This window comes from Populus nigra, chromosome 1 (assembly GCF_951802175.1).
Source record: "Populus nigra chromosome 1, ddPopNigr1.1, whole genome shotgun sequence".
Classification (NCBI taxonomy): domain Eukaryota; kingdom Viridiplantae; phylum Streptophyta; class Magnoliopsida; order Malpighiales; family Salicaceae; genus Populus; species Populus nigra.
This window is the reverse complement of record NC_084852.1, coordinates 38,640,835-38,655,724: the sequence shown is the minus strand read 5'-3', so window position 1 is coordinate 38,655,724 and position 14,890 is coordinate 38,640,835. Positions and strand designations below refer to the sequence as shown.

At 31.9% G+C, this 14,890-nt stretch overlaps 1 protein-coding gene across 1 annotated transcript; it reads left to right on the top strand.

Moving 5' to 3' along the window:
• The first annotated feature begins 3,751 nt into the window (after positions 1–3,751).
• Positions 3,752–6,711, top strand: LOC133698370 (large ribosomal subunit protein uL14mz-like). Its single transcript, XM_062121271.1, is given in 3 exon segments — positions 3,752–3,904; positions 5,642–5,733; positions 6,133–6,711. Coding segments are annotated over 2 exon segments (438 nt in total). The 5' UTR covers positions 3,752–3,904; positions 5,642–5,706; the 3' UTR covers positions 6,544–6,711.
• Positions 6,712–14,890: the final 8,179 nt, after the last annotated feature.

Sequence of the window (14,890 nt, the reverse complement as noted above, 5' to 3'; positions counted from 1 at the left end):
CTGGGCCCAGCCCCCAACACAAAAAAAAACAAAAAATAAAAAAAATAGAAAGTGTAGAAATAAAAATTTTGCATGTCTTATAAAAAATATATTTTTGTCAATTTATTCACTGATATCAGGATCAGGAATAAAAGAAAAGAAAATATATTGATTTTTTGGTAGCTACGAATTTTTACCAACGCCAGAGTTGGAATTATTCGTGGTGGAATTTTTACCAACGCCAGAGTTAGAATTATTCGGGGTGAAATTTTTACCAACGCCAGAGTTAGAATTATTCGCGATCGAATATTTACTGACGCCAGAGTCAAGAATATTATAAACAAATTATCGTAGCATAAGCGAATAAATGTTTAACAATTTAAGACAAAATCAGCAATGCAGTCTGCCTCAGGCAAAATATTTAAGGGGTGATAATATCTTCCCTTTTACGTAACCAGTCCCGAACCATAGAATCTCTGGACCAGTTAGGGTTTCTGGTGACCATAATACTAGGTGACGACTCCATAAACAAGACATTTCCCCCCTAAAAGAACAAGATGTCAGAAATCTGTTATTTTTCCGTAATCGAGATTATTTTTAGGGCTGCCGCGATGTCGGGTGTGACAATACATTTAAATTTGAAAGAGTTTTTATGATTCAGCTGTAATTTAATTTATCTTTTAAATGGATGAACTTTATCTTTAAAAATAAAAAATATATATATTTTTCATGTAATATTTATAATATGTGCAGCCTTGCATGATGTTTTTCCTTTTTTTTTAATTTTATTTTATCAATTTAATTTGTGTCTCTTTCTATTATTGTTTGCTTGAATAAAAAAAATTATTTCAATAAATAAATTTAGCAAATACAACTGGGTAAATATTTTATCTTTCGAGATTAAATATTATGATCTATACTCATCTCTCGATTTTTCAAGTTGTATTTAAGGCATCATTAATTATTTTTTATTTATTTATATGCGCATATATCTCTTGATTTATTTGATTGCATATATGTATAAAAAAAATTTATTTGAACTTAGATTTATTAAACTACATAAATGCATTAAAAAAACCTATACATATAATTTTTTATAAAAAAATAAAATTTCTAACCCACAGTAAAGCACATATCAGATAATATATTAAAGCATAAAACGAGTTGTAACTTAATATCAAGTCAAAGCTCTGTTACGTTATCGGTAAAGCCATGCATTCAAAGCTCTGATATAGTGTTTTCGGCACATGATTTAGTTTTTTTGTTAATAAAAAGCAAAAAAACTTACAAAGCTAAATTCTCTATCAACTTAATATTAAAAAAAAACCAACAAAGATAATTTTGGAAGGAAAGAAACCCACGAGGAAAAACGTTATAACAATTGACAATATTTTGCAAGTAAAACTACAGTACTTTTCCTAATAAAATAAAATAAAAAACCATTTAGAGAAATACTGTAGCAATCCATAGTGTTTTGTGAGAAAACTAGAACGCTTTCCCTGTATGATTTAGCTTTGCTGTAATTATAATTTTTAACTAATTCAATATTAAAAAAAATCAACAAAGATAATTAAAAAAAATCATATGGGAAAACACTGCAACAATTCACAGTATTTTTTTTTAAAAAAAAACTTATAAAGCTAAATTCTTAATCAGTTCAATATTAAAAAAATCAAATCAACAGAGATAATTTTAGAAAAAAATAGCAAAAAACTACACAAAAAAAAAATAATCATGTTGGAAACACTATACCAATTCACAGTGTTTTGTGATGAAAGCTACCGTACTTCCCCAGATGATTTAGCCTTATTTGTAATAACTTGTAATTGTAATTCTCAACCAGCTCAATATTAAAAAAATAAAATTGACAGATATAATTTTAAAAAAATCACAAGAAAAAAAACCATATGTAGAGATACTGTAGCAGTTTATAATGTTTTGTGAGGAAAGCTACAATGTTTTCCCCATATAATTAACCTTTATTACAAATTTAAATTCTAACCAACTCAATATTAAGAAATAAAATCGACAAAGATAATTTTTTTAAAAAAATATATTAAAAAAAACACAAAAGAAACTGAAAGAAAACCATGTAAGGAAAAACTGTATCAATCCATAGTGTTTTGTGAGGAAAAACTTGTATTTACTTGTAATTGTAATTTTTAACTAGCTCAATATTTAAAAAATAAATTTGACAAAGATAATTTAAGGGAAAAACATAACAAAACAGAAAAAAACTATGTGGAAAAAAACACTGTAGCAATCCATAGTAATTTGCGAGGAAAGTTAATGTGCTTTCCTCGCATAATGTAATTGTAATTTTTAACCAGCTCAATATTAAAAAATAAAATTGAAAAAGATAATTTCAGAGAAAATCATAAAAAAACCACGCGGAGAAACACTGTAGCGATCAACAATATTTTAAAGAAAAAAATTACAAAACTGAATTCTCAATCAGCTCAATATAAAAAAAATAAAATTGACAAATAAAATTTTAAAAAATAAAAAAATAAAATAGAAAAACTATGTGGGAAAACACCGTAGCAATCCACAGTATTTTAAAGAAAAAAAATTATAAAGCAAATTTTTAACCAGCTTAATATTTAAAAAGTAAAATTAACAAAGATAATTTTGGAAAAAAAATAAAAAAAGTGCAAAAAAAAAAAAGAAAAAGTAAAAGATAAAAGAGGAATGTACCGTGGATTACTATTGTAATCCACAGTGAAGTTAAATTCTAATCAATTTAATATTAAAAAAATAAAATCGATAAAGATAATTTAAAAAAAATATTAAAAAAACACAAAAGAAACTGGAAGAAAAACATGTGAGGAAAAACTATATCAATCCAGTGTTTTGCGAGGAAAAACTTGCATTTACCTGTAATTGCAATTGTTAACTAGCTCAATATTTAGAAAATAAAATTGACAAAGATAATTTGAGAGAAAAACATAACAAAACAGAAAAAACCATGTAGAAAAAAACACTGTAGCAATCAACAGTAATTTGGGAGGAAAGTTACATTGATTTCTTCACATATTATAACCGTAATTTTTAACCAGCTCAATATTAAAAAATAAAATTTCAGGGAAAATCATAAAAAAACCACGTGGAGAAACACTGTAGTGATCAACAATATTTTAAAGAAAAAAATTACAAAATTAAATTCTCAATCAGCTCAATATAAAAAAATAAAATTAACAAATAAAATTTTAAAAAATAAAAAAATAAAATAGAAAAATTATGTGGAAAAACACCGTAGCAATTCAATGCAGAATATTTAAAAAGTAAAATCAATAAAGATAATTTTAGAAAAAAAATAAACAATAAAAAAGAAAAAAAAAGAAAGTTAGAAAAAAAATAAAAAAGTATAAAAAAAATAAAAAAAAATAGGAATGCGCTGTATAAGTCTGCATAAATAATAATTTCATAACATAATTTAGTTTCTTTAATAATATTAACATATTTTTAACTAGACATATTTAACTAGATAATTTTATATATTTTTTATAACTTCAAAAGCTAAATCACTCGCCACTGTAATAATAAAAAAGTTAAAATAAGTTTTTTATTTTTAATTTTTTTTTGATAATAACATATTAAAACTATATAATAATAATAATAATAATTTAATATTTTTTTAAAAATAAACATCAAATGGGTAAATTCAATCTGTCCAACTTGGGGCCGTAAATACAGTATATAAATCAGACTATGACCCAGCCCAAGCTCTTTCTAGAGAGGGACTTAGCCCAAGTTCATAATATTGAAAAATAAAATAAAAGATAGAGAAAACCTCAACAGCACAGTGTACATTCCAAGTAGTCATCACTTGTAAGTTTCGCCAACTCTCTTCTCGTTCGAGCCCAAGATTTGTCGTATTGCGTAGAGAAATGGCTGCCAGTCTCGTTTCTAAATCCTCTCGTTGGTACGTGATTCCCTGTTACAGTGATACGCTGTTGGGTTTCCTTTCTTTCCTTTTCATTTACGAGTTTTTGTGTTGTTCACTTTTTTAGAATCTTGATTTTCTCCATACATTTTAATCCTCTCCTAGTTATGGAGCTTGGATGTTCACGATTACGACACAATAATAGGATTCCTTGGCTTTATAAGGCTTTTAACTACTTTAGCCGAGTTGGATATTGGGTTATTTGATTTTGGGGATCTTATATTCAAATTTATGCTCAAGGAAAGCAGTTATTTGCAGCTCAAAGGCTTGGATATTGGGTTATTTGATTTTGGGGATCTTATATTCAAATTTATGCTCAAGGAAAGCAGTTATTTGCAGCTCAAAGGCTCTTCATCAAGCTTGGGTCGTGTGCATCTTAAGCTTGTTGATGAGACTATACCCTGTCTGCCTGTAAATCTGTTTTTTTCCCTGTTGAATTAGGTATCCTTAGGAGACATTTGGCTTCGTCGGAGTTTTAGATTTTGATAATGAAGAGCCTTTGAAGCTAACATTTCTCTGAGGTAAACTAAAATACATGCAATGCTTATGATATGGTATGGATGAGCTATTTTGATTGTAAACCAAAATGATTATAAATTACCCCCATCATGAGAGCCTCAGTCATAGCTGTTTCTGGTGCCAGCATTGCTCCATCACTTCTTTATTATCATTGCAACCTATTTTACTCGCAGCAGCTTGAGTTTCACCGCCAATTCATTGACATGCAGCTACACTTCTGAGTGTTGACTTCTCCAAGTCAATAACTTCTGTTTATGTGTTGGCCTTGAGAAGTTTTCAAATGAAATCTTGTATTCTTGCTCTTACTACTGTAAAAAAAATTTAGGCGTATTTTGTTCCCTAGCATTTAGTTTTGTAAAATTCCATTACTTAGTGAAGGTGCAAGTGCAATAGCGAGGATCAAGTAACACTAGATGCTTGGGAATTGTGGCTGCTATAGTGTTATCAATGTACAGTGTAGTTGTTGAATCATGAAACCACAGTTATTAACATAATTCATTTTTCAACTTCTTCATGGTGGTTGAAAGTATTAGAAAAAAGCACTTGGAAGACCTAAATTTACTCTATTACAAAGAATGTTGCTGTTAGAGGAATTATGATTGAGTTCTAGATTACCTCGTGAACATGTAGCACTTGGATTTGGGGGATCCTTATAATGTGAGATGCTCAAAGAGTATTCACTTGGCAAATTTTAAGAACCATGTCCCCTGCACATAAAAAAATTTATTTCAAGCTACAATGTCTTGTGCAACACAGCTTAAATTTGGTGTGGAAGCCACCTAATCTCCTCTCCGGAGTTGGCCAATAAAAGTCTGCTATGTTCTATAACATCCCAAGGTTGTATGTCACTGTAACTATCACATGGTTATTCTCTTGAGTTACAATAGTGGTGGAAAATTATTGGTTCATTTGGTATGGGGTAGCGATGGCTTGCTCCTTAGATTGTCATTACTTGCTAAGTAGCAATGAAAATAAATTGAATATATGAGAAAATCTGCTAAATACGGATATTTTTAGCTTCCTTGTGCATTTTTTTTCTCTTTTTAATTATTTAATTATTTTTAGCTTCCTGGTGATGCGGAGCCCTTGATTTCTTTTCATCAAAACCTAGAATTTAGTTTGTTTTGCAAGATTAAGTGACGATTTTATCTATCCACTTACTGGATCTTTTGTATGATGCATCGGAAAATAAAATAGTGGGCCATCGATTGCTCGGGGGCCTTGACAACAATGTAACTAGTTTACTGAGCACATCCAATCAAATGACATGGAGCAATTTCTTATCTCAGGTTAAATCATTTCTCTGTGTACTTTGATTTAATTAAATGCTCATTCTTGTATTGTGGAAGTTTAAGAAATTGTGAGGTATATTTCCTATATACTTGAAAAGTTGCATTTAGATGTGCAAGAGGCTGTCAAGTAAATCGGCTTTTGCTAGGTTCTAAAATTGTGAAGGAGTTCTGCTATTTTCTACGTGAATGGCTGGGAAGAGACATGTTCTCACGAAAAAAGCCATGTTTTCCTGCCTTCAATCCGAGAGATTTACATTTGTGCCTTGTTTTCTTGGAAAGAACTTAAAACAGTGGGGGAAAGGTTGTTTCTCTATCAGTTATTGCTAGGATTAGTTACGTCTTCTCTGTTATTCCTCTTTCTGATCATGTCCTGAATGTCCTGCTGCACTTTTACAGCAACAAAGGACTTTCATACAGATGAGGACTGTTCTCAAGGTTGTGGATAACCCCAGGGCAAAAAAGGTGATGTGCATACAACCTTTGAAGGGGAAGGGGCAAGGTTGGTGGATGCCATAATTGCATCTGTAAAGGAAGGCAAGGTTGGTGGATACCATAATTGCATCTGTAAAGGAAGCTATTCCAAATGGAAAAATGAAGAAAGACAAGGTGGTGCGAAGTGTTGTTGTGCATGCTGCAATACAGCGTGGCCGTTCTGATGGGATTGAGGTCAAGTTTGATGACAATGCAGTAGTGATTATTGATAAGGAAGGCCATCCAAAGGGAAGCAGGGCTTTTGGGCCAGTTCCACAGGAGCTGGGGAAGAAGAGGCATGGCAAGACCCTTGCTCTGGCAGAGCATATTGCCTGAAATATGGATTGCTCTGGTTTCTATCTTCTCGACATCTGGTAGAGCTATTCATGAAAATAAAAAAAAATAATGACGAGGGTTTTAGTTTTAGTTTTTTTTAAAGAACAAAATTCTTGTCCTTTCTTGAAGAATGTTATTGCTTCCAGTGCCAAGCAACTAGTTATCGCATGTTGCCATCTGTTGTCCCTGGATTCAGGCATGTCGTTGATGTAGTTTCTGCTTGTATCCTTCCTGTCCTAGTTGAAGTGCTGGTCGCCGAGTACCGCAGCATAATTAGACTGAGGGATCGTGGCTCTTGGGCGGACTGCAAAACAGAATGTGGCAAGTCTTTACCAGCCTATTTTTTTCAAGCAGATAGCCATTCTTTTTTATTGAGAATAAAAGGGTCCCTTATCGATGAAACCCACCAACTGCGAAATCCATCATTTTCTTCGTTTCCTCGGGACCAGCCTTTCAGCGCTCATGTTCAGGGGACTTCAAATGTGATGATAAAGAAATGGAGCAAGCTAGCGTTAAAATCATCGTAATTTGCCATCTCGAATGTTCGATGGAATTAAAAACGAACAAAACACCCCAGGTTTTTCTTCATCCCATGCTAAAATACCACATCTAATGCAAGCCTTGCTTCAGACGAGCGAGTTCATGAGAGGCTAGCTTTGAGATTCGGCAAATGGGTCACCACTCTTACACTCAAGTCAAATCTAGGACATCTTTCTCAGATGCGTACTGGTTCAAAATTTGTTTTCCATGCTTCGATGAGCACACGCCGCCCTCTTCGCAAGTTCAACCCTGTCAGTGAATATCATGTGGTTGCGATTCTTCTTAAAAGTAATTTCAGGAAATATTTTGAAAAAGATTAGGATTGTTGTTTTCGTTTCTAGCAAAATTTTCTGATAGTAAAATAAGAATATGGGCTGAGCCTAGCTTAACTACCACTCGTCCAGATTCGCAGGCTGGGCTTGTTTTTCGGCTAATTTAGCCAGGATCTTGGGTCCACGAGCACGACAGAACCCCCCATTTTTGTCGTGACAGAACTCCTGCTTGCTTGCCACCTCTTAATTTCGTAACCACTAACGACCATAATAAGTCCTGCTGGACCAAAATTATTGCTCTTTAACCACTAACTACCGTAACTAAGATTCTGTTTCTGAAGGACAATCCGAAACAGTCCTGGTGGTAGTCCCACTAAAACCTGTTTCAAATTAATGATGTTCACTGACCTAATACAACGACTCTTCTCATGCATGGTTGTCCTCATGGCATAGCCAGCATGTTCCTCCATGCATTAAAAGTCAGCTAGTAAATGTGAATGAATAAGATAAGAAAAAAGAAGAAGAAGAAACTCCGAGTGAGAATCAGAATTCATCAGAAGTGCCCCTAGCTTCCTCCAAGAAATAGTTTCCTGGGAGCTAGCATCATTCACCACCATTGAATTTTAGGACCTTCAAGTTCAATATATGTACTCACAAATTTCTCATGCCCAACGACCCTCTTATTCTTGGAAGGAATTTCTGAACGCCTTCTTTGATATTGTCCTATATTGACAATAGTATTCTTAGGTCCTTCACCAAATAATAGAATAATTTAATTTTAATATTATTTTGGAGCCGGAATAATATTTCTTAAGAGAAATATTTTCTGCAAATTTAGTGCAATTAAACCCCCTCCTTATCCCAGTACTAGGCCCATTGTAAAGAAGTAATAGTGTAATGGGCTGGAAAGAAAGAAAGGATAAATACTTGGCCTTACTTCTATTTTGATAAGAGTAATAAAGAGGTGTTTGAAATAGTAGTTTCTTTTTAAAAATATATTAAAATAATATTTTTTTTTAATACTAACACATTAACATGATCTAAAAATGTTTTAAAAAATTTAATTTAAAATAAAAAATAATAATTTCATTTTTTTTTGAAAACTACTGTTAAAATGTTGTTCAAAACATGTACTAAATACTACATTAACCAACCAACGAGATTCACCAAACAAGATGCATGGCAGAAGAAACACAATGTGACATATGGTATATTATCATCTTATATGTCGCGAGTCTCTACATGACATCTTAATTAATTCGGTGAATTTGAGCTTGCTTTTTATCATTTTTCATCATAAATCTTTTTTAGACCTTCAGATTATATTAATTTACAGTTAAAGAAACAAAAAGCACATACATATATATAAATCGACAAAATGCTAGTAAAACGGGCACCCTATGTAAGGTACAGATAGGAATGCTGACAAATAATATAAGATGTGCACATTCTGGCGTCCTGTGATGGTTAAAAATCATACGTAACATTGTAGCCCGGCTTGAATGCCCGGCAGACAAGGACAGGACAGGACTGCCCTTAAACTGGAGGGAAGGCAAGGCAAAAGGAATGGTCTCTATCAACCCCACACGCACTGGACACTGCCCGTGTTGCCCGTAAAAGATAGTGAAAGCACAAAGCTGCCATCACTGACTCCTGCAAGCTATGCTGCAGATCTGTCAGCGAGGCGTCAATCATAAAGCAATGGATTGCAAAATGATTTGCCTCGTTTCTCGGGCTATCGAACTGACCTTGTGTCTTTGACCGTGTCTCTACCTTTGACATGTCACCCTCTCTCCTGACACGTGTGCTCTGCTGTAGGATAAAAACAAGTTTACCTCTCCTTTATATGCTTTTTGATAACAAAATTCTACTGATTCCAATGGAAAAATCGAAAAAAGAAAGAAAGAAAACAGGATGCCACCTGGTTCCCGCGAGAATCTCGCCTTATCATGCGTGGTCTTTGTAAGAACAAAGTGTAGAGTAGTTGACGGTGAGTATGGGATTTTGGTTGTTTCCTCTCTATTTGTTTTTTCTTTTGTGTGTGTATATTACGACTTTGTGTCGAGTGTCCATCCAATTTGCAATGCTTTTTTTTTTTCGTTTTCTTTAACATTACTGTTTTATCCGATGGAATAAGTGGTGAAAAAAAAATCCTCAAGGCAAAAAAAATAAAAAAATTCATATGAAAAGTTGAATTTAGAAACATATATTATCACACATATTTTTTTTATTTAATCCCATATCTCTAATTTACTTTATTAAACTATAAAACCGAAACCAAACCACTGAGATATTAGTTAAATTCTGCATGAGCATTTGTTGAGGAAGAGGGTGCTTGAAAAAAGTATATACCTTTACTAATTATTATCAAATATTTGGTTATGATTTTTATAAATAAAAAAAATTAAGTCCAAGATAATGTGGATCTAATAAGCATGTCATAACTAAAAAGTTTGGACTTAACAGTTAGTTAAGTTTGAAATAGCACAGGTTTGACAAATTCCTTAAAGCTCAATGAAAAAACATTTTTGTTTCTTAAATTTAATGTCATTTATTGCCTTAAGATATTTATTATCTTTCCTATATGTTTTGACTTTATCACTATATGGTTTTTAAATGTCCCTGATTGAGACTTTTTTTGCAATTATTCAAGTTTTTATCATAAATCTAAAATTTTTTAAACTAAAAAACAAGAAATCCAAGTACTAATTGAACATATTAATTAACTATTATCTTAAACTCTAAACAACATGTTATTTATATAAATATATCTTGAATTTTTGAACATCTTCGAGATAAATCGTTGAAAACAATAACCACACACATGTATGGTTATCATATATCATGTAAAGCATGACTCATCTTTTTTACATGATTTTTCAGAAGGTTAAAGCGACCTGATTCTTTACTAAATCTCTCCTCAGTATGAAGGTTGACAAGAATGCGAATCTTTTATCACCTCTCCAAAAGTTCCAGATTGCAACAATAGCTATGGCAAGTCCCTTTTACTCTTTTTTTTTTTGGGGGTTAATGCCCATGAAAGCCATATCTTTTCCTTCTCCTTGGGCAACCCAACCAAAAGAAGCATATGTCACAAATTTGCATACATTTGTCTTACAAGAGTGATCCCAGAGATGACCACTACCTGATGTTATATAAAACAAGTTCTTTCTAGTCTTTTGCAAGTGACGTTAACAACAATCTCAGGAGCAGAACACCACAAGTGTGTATATATATAAAAAACACGGATGTATATCACTTCAAAATTCAAGTGGAATAATGCACATATATTTCTTAAAGGATCTGACTAGTTATTCAATCTCAAGCAGTGCTGAAAAGTCATTTATTTGGCATCTTTTTCTTTACTTGTCTATACATTTTTATACTTTATTTGTGAATGAATTTCGTGGCTCAGTGGCAGCAAACTCGTGGAGTATGAGCGCATATGCACCACGCAGCAGTGAAAGCTGATGTATAACTGAATCATAACAATGTGATTTCCATGATAGGGTGGTGTTCAATCCATGCATGCTTCTGTAAAACGACAAACATAACCAAGCTCTGATGGTGCTGCAGTTCCTTAAATCTTCATTTTTCAGAAAAGATGTGACGATTGTGATGGATCCTACATGCATTAGTCTACCTTGTTGGATGTGTTTGGATTGATCGACACGTGACAAGAATTATTACTGATCATTTTACCCGTCGTAATTACTACATAATATAAATTATATGGGCTTTGATATAAGCCTTTTAATCCCTCTTACATTGGATCCCCCAAGGCTTATAATGTCTCATTTTATCCAGCCAATATATATGAAAAGAAAATATTAAGACCATATATATATAAACACGACTTTACTACAGTGGTCCTACCTTATCCTTTTCAAATCAGCAGCTAGCCCAGCTCCTCCCATCTAGGAAAGCAAGCAATAGTCGACCAAATTCTCCAAAACAGAAGGGAAAACATTGGAACAATATTGTCGAATTTAAAAAGAATGATGTTGAAAACAAATAAATTACTGTAAAAAAAAAAGCATTTGTACATTTGAAAAGCCTCTTCAATGACAAATATTTACAGGTCCTATACAATTGCATCTGCATGCATAACCAGAGCATTAAATATGCTGCATGGATATACCACCCTTCAAGAAGGACCCTCAGCCCAACCTTTTCGACCCTCCAATAATAATAATAATAATAATAATAATAATAAAGCTTCTCGAGCTACTCAATAAAAGCTGCAAAATTCATGAAACGACATTGGTGAACGGAAACAAAAGGAAAAAAACAACGAACATCATCGTTACAAGTCCCTTTCATTCTTTGGGCAGGTAGCAAGATCTGACGGTTGGCAGGACTTTTAACTGTCCACAACAATGAGACGTGATTCTGACACGTGTAAAGTGGTGGACCATGAGTCATTTAATGATAGTGTAATGATGATTTAATAATTTTTATTTTTTTATTTTACATTCTAGGGTGTCAGGCACTAGAAACAGTACGGCCTAGTAGCACCGGGAGGTAGAGAATAGCCAGGGGCGTCGAGTAGCTTCGCAAGTCTCTGCTCCCCTGCTGCTTTTCTTTCCTCTGTATCTCTCGTTGTGCATGTTCAAATTGCCCTCTTCCATGTGGTAAACATTATTTGGTCTCAAATTTGTTTTATTTTCAATAATTGAATTTCATAAACACAAACAATTTACTTATTTCTCAGTTTTTTCTTAATTAAAAAATTTGAACCGACAGCTACTTGAAGTCATTGGAGTTGCCGCACCGTTTGGAATTGCGATGTAAACCGTGTTTTTAAAAAAATTAAATTTTTTTTTGTCGTTTTGATGCGCTAATTTAAAAATTAATTTTTAAAAAATAAAAAAAATATCATTTTAATATATTTCAATATGAAAAATACTTTAAAAAACAAATACAATCACACTCCCGGCACTTATCAAATTCAAATCCTCATCTAACTTTTCTTGTCTGAGCAGGTTTTAATAGTTTCTTGGTGGTGATTGAATTGAATACAAGGAGTGAACATTAGAATTGTATTGGTTATAACTAAAATAATAAATCAACACTCTTATTATATATATAAGCACTGTCGCCTTTTTATTTTATATATAAATAGAATTAGCATGTTAAAAGACTTGTGTAAATCTAAAAAGAATGGAGAGAAATCATTTTCTATTTTCACTCTTATTCGGTAATTGCATGGGTATGAAAAGTTTCTTTTTTATTTTAAAATATATTAAAATAATATATTTTTTAAAATTTATTTTTTACATCAACAAATCAAAATAATTTTAAATATATAAAAATATAATTTAAAATAAAAAAAAACTTTCCAAAAAAAACATATTTTATCTCAAAGCTGGAGACGTTGATTGCATACATGATGGGATGGGGTTTGAAATTTTAATAATAATAAAAAAGAAATTAGGTTATAGTACTGACTATGGGGCCTAGACCACAGAATCACACTTTAAAGTAAAGGGGAAAGTCAGAAGAATGGTGCAATCAATAATGCTTCTGTTTTTGGAATCTCTTAGTTGGTAAATTCACTCGGTAGAGATGGGTTTTTCCGGCAAATTAAGAAACAGACCAGCCAGGATTTAGGCTATTAAGTTAGGTTTCGAGTTGTGCCAAGATAAGATATACTGGGGGAAAAATGAAATAAATTATTTATCACTAAATTATCCTAACAATTTTTTTTTTATTAACTGTGCTATTTTTTTAAAAAAATCAGAATTCTGCTAGTCTAGTTTTCTCACTTCCACTTTTAATTATAATCCAACTAAAATATTTTATTCCAGTCTTTAAAAATAATCATATAATCATAGCAACTATTCAAAGCTAATCTAGAGGGGCGCAATTAAGCAATAGAGAGGCACATAGTAATGTAATTAAATGGATCTTATAAAGGGCAGAAACCATTATTAATTGAGGCTAAGGTTTTCTTATTTGCAATGTTTGATTTTATAGTAATGTATTGGTTTGCAACAACTTTCTAGGTATTAATTGAGAGTTTTTATGTGATTTTTGATATTGTTTATGTGTAAATACTATGTATAAAATTTATTTATTTTCTTTCAAAATGTCTTTTTTTTTTTTTGGGAAGTTAAGGTTATATTTTGTTGTATTTAAGTAAGCTGGTTTCGTTTTTAAACGTAGTATTTTTTTCCTAATTTTTTTTCATTTTTAGATAAGTCAATTATTTTTCTTTAAAGTGATGTTTGGTAAAATATTTGCTATCAATTTTTTTTAAAATCTATATCTTTAAGATTTAGTAAATAAAGAAAATATACATGTGAAGCAGAAACTATGAAAAATTGGTTTAGATATGGTACTCAATGTGAAAGCCAAGATAGAAAGGCAATGGGGTGCTGATTTTTTAAAGGTGATTAGGTACCTATAATGGGTAGTTAACATAGTAGTAGTTCCCAAGAAAGACGACAAAATCAAACTATATGAAGATTACAGGGATTTGAATAAAGCAAGCCCGAAAGACAACTTTCCTTGGCCACACATTAATGTCCTGATTGATAATGCAGCTCGAAGCTCAACGTACTCCTTCATGGATGTTTCTCTGGGTACAATTTGATCAAAATAACCAACAACGATAAAGAGAAGACAACATTCATTACTCTGTGGGGAACCCTATAAAACACTGGAGTTATTTATCAAAAGGCAATGATAACTCTGTTCTATGATATGATGCATAAAGAAATTGAAGTATATATGGATGACATGATTGCTAAATCCAAAGAAGGAGAAGGCCATTGTTAAAATATGAGAAAATTGTTTCAGAGGTTGAGAAGGTATTAGTTGATGCTAAACCCTGTAAAATGCTTATTCAGTGTGAAATTTAGAAAACTGCTAGTATTTGTAGTGAGTAGCCAAGGTATTGAAGTTGCCCATGATAAAGTAAGATGAACCTATCAAGATTCATGGTATTTTATATTACTGGCTTTTTATTCACTATTATTTGATTCTTTTATGTTTAGGGCATAATTTCATTGCCATGTCTGGTTACTTTATCTTCTTTATGGAGAAGTAATTTTTCCAATTTCAACTTCTAAGCTGGGAGCTTTATAATTGTTTAGTTTGTGAGTTAATTTTATGAACTAACGTTTGTGGCTTGCAACCCATCATTTTTTTATGCTTTTAGCCAACTTGGGGGTTTGTGTTTTGGATAACTTTTTTTTTGCCATTTTTTTTTTATATATATATAATCTTGGTTGATAAATAAATCTTATTGACATGTTTATTTACATATAAACCAAGGTTCTTATTTGTCTGAATGCTTGGCTTTTGCTTTAGTTAAAAATCTCTATAGTATACTATAATAATTATGGTTGTTATTAATAACTAGTGGTGGTTAAATCCCTAATTTATATTCTTGTTGAATTGGTTAATTATATTTTTGAGATGGTGAGAAAAGGTTCCAAGTCGAATAGGAGCGCTACTACTTTATTAGACAGTAATGTCGATAAACCTCTTGTGCATATAGGTGCCGATCATGTAGAGACATCTACTGC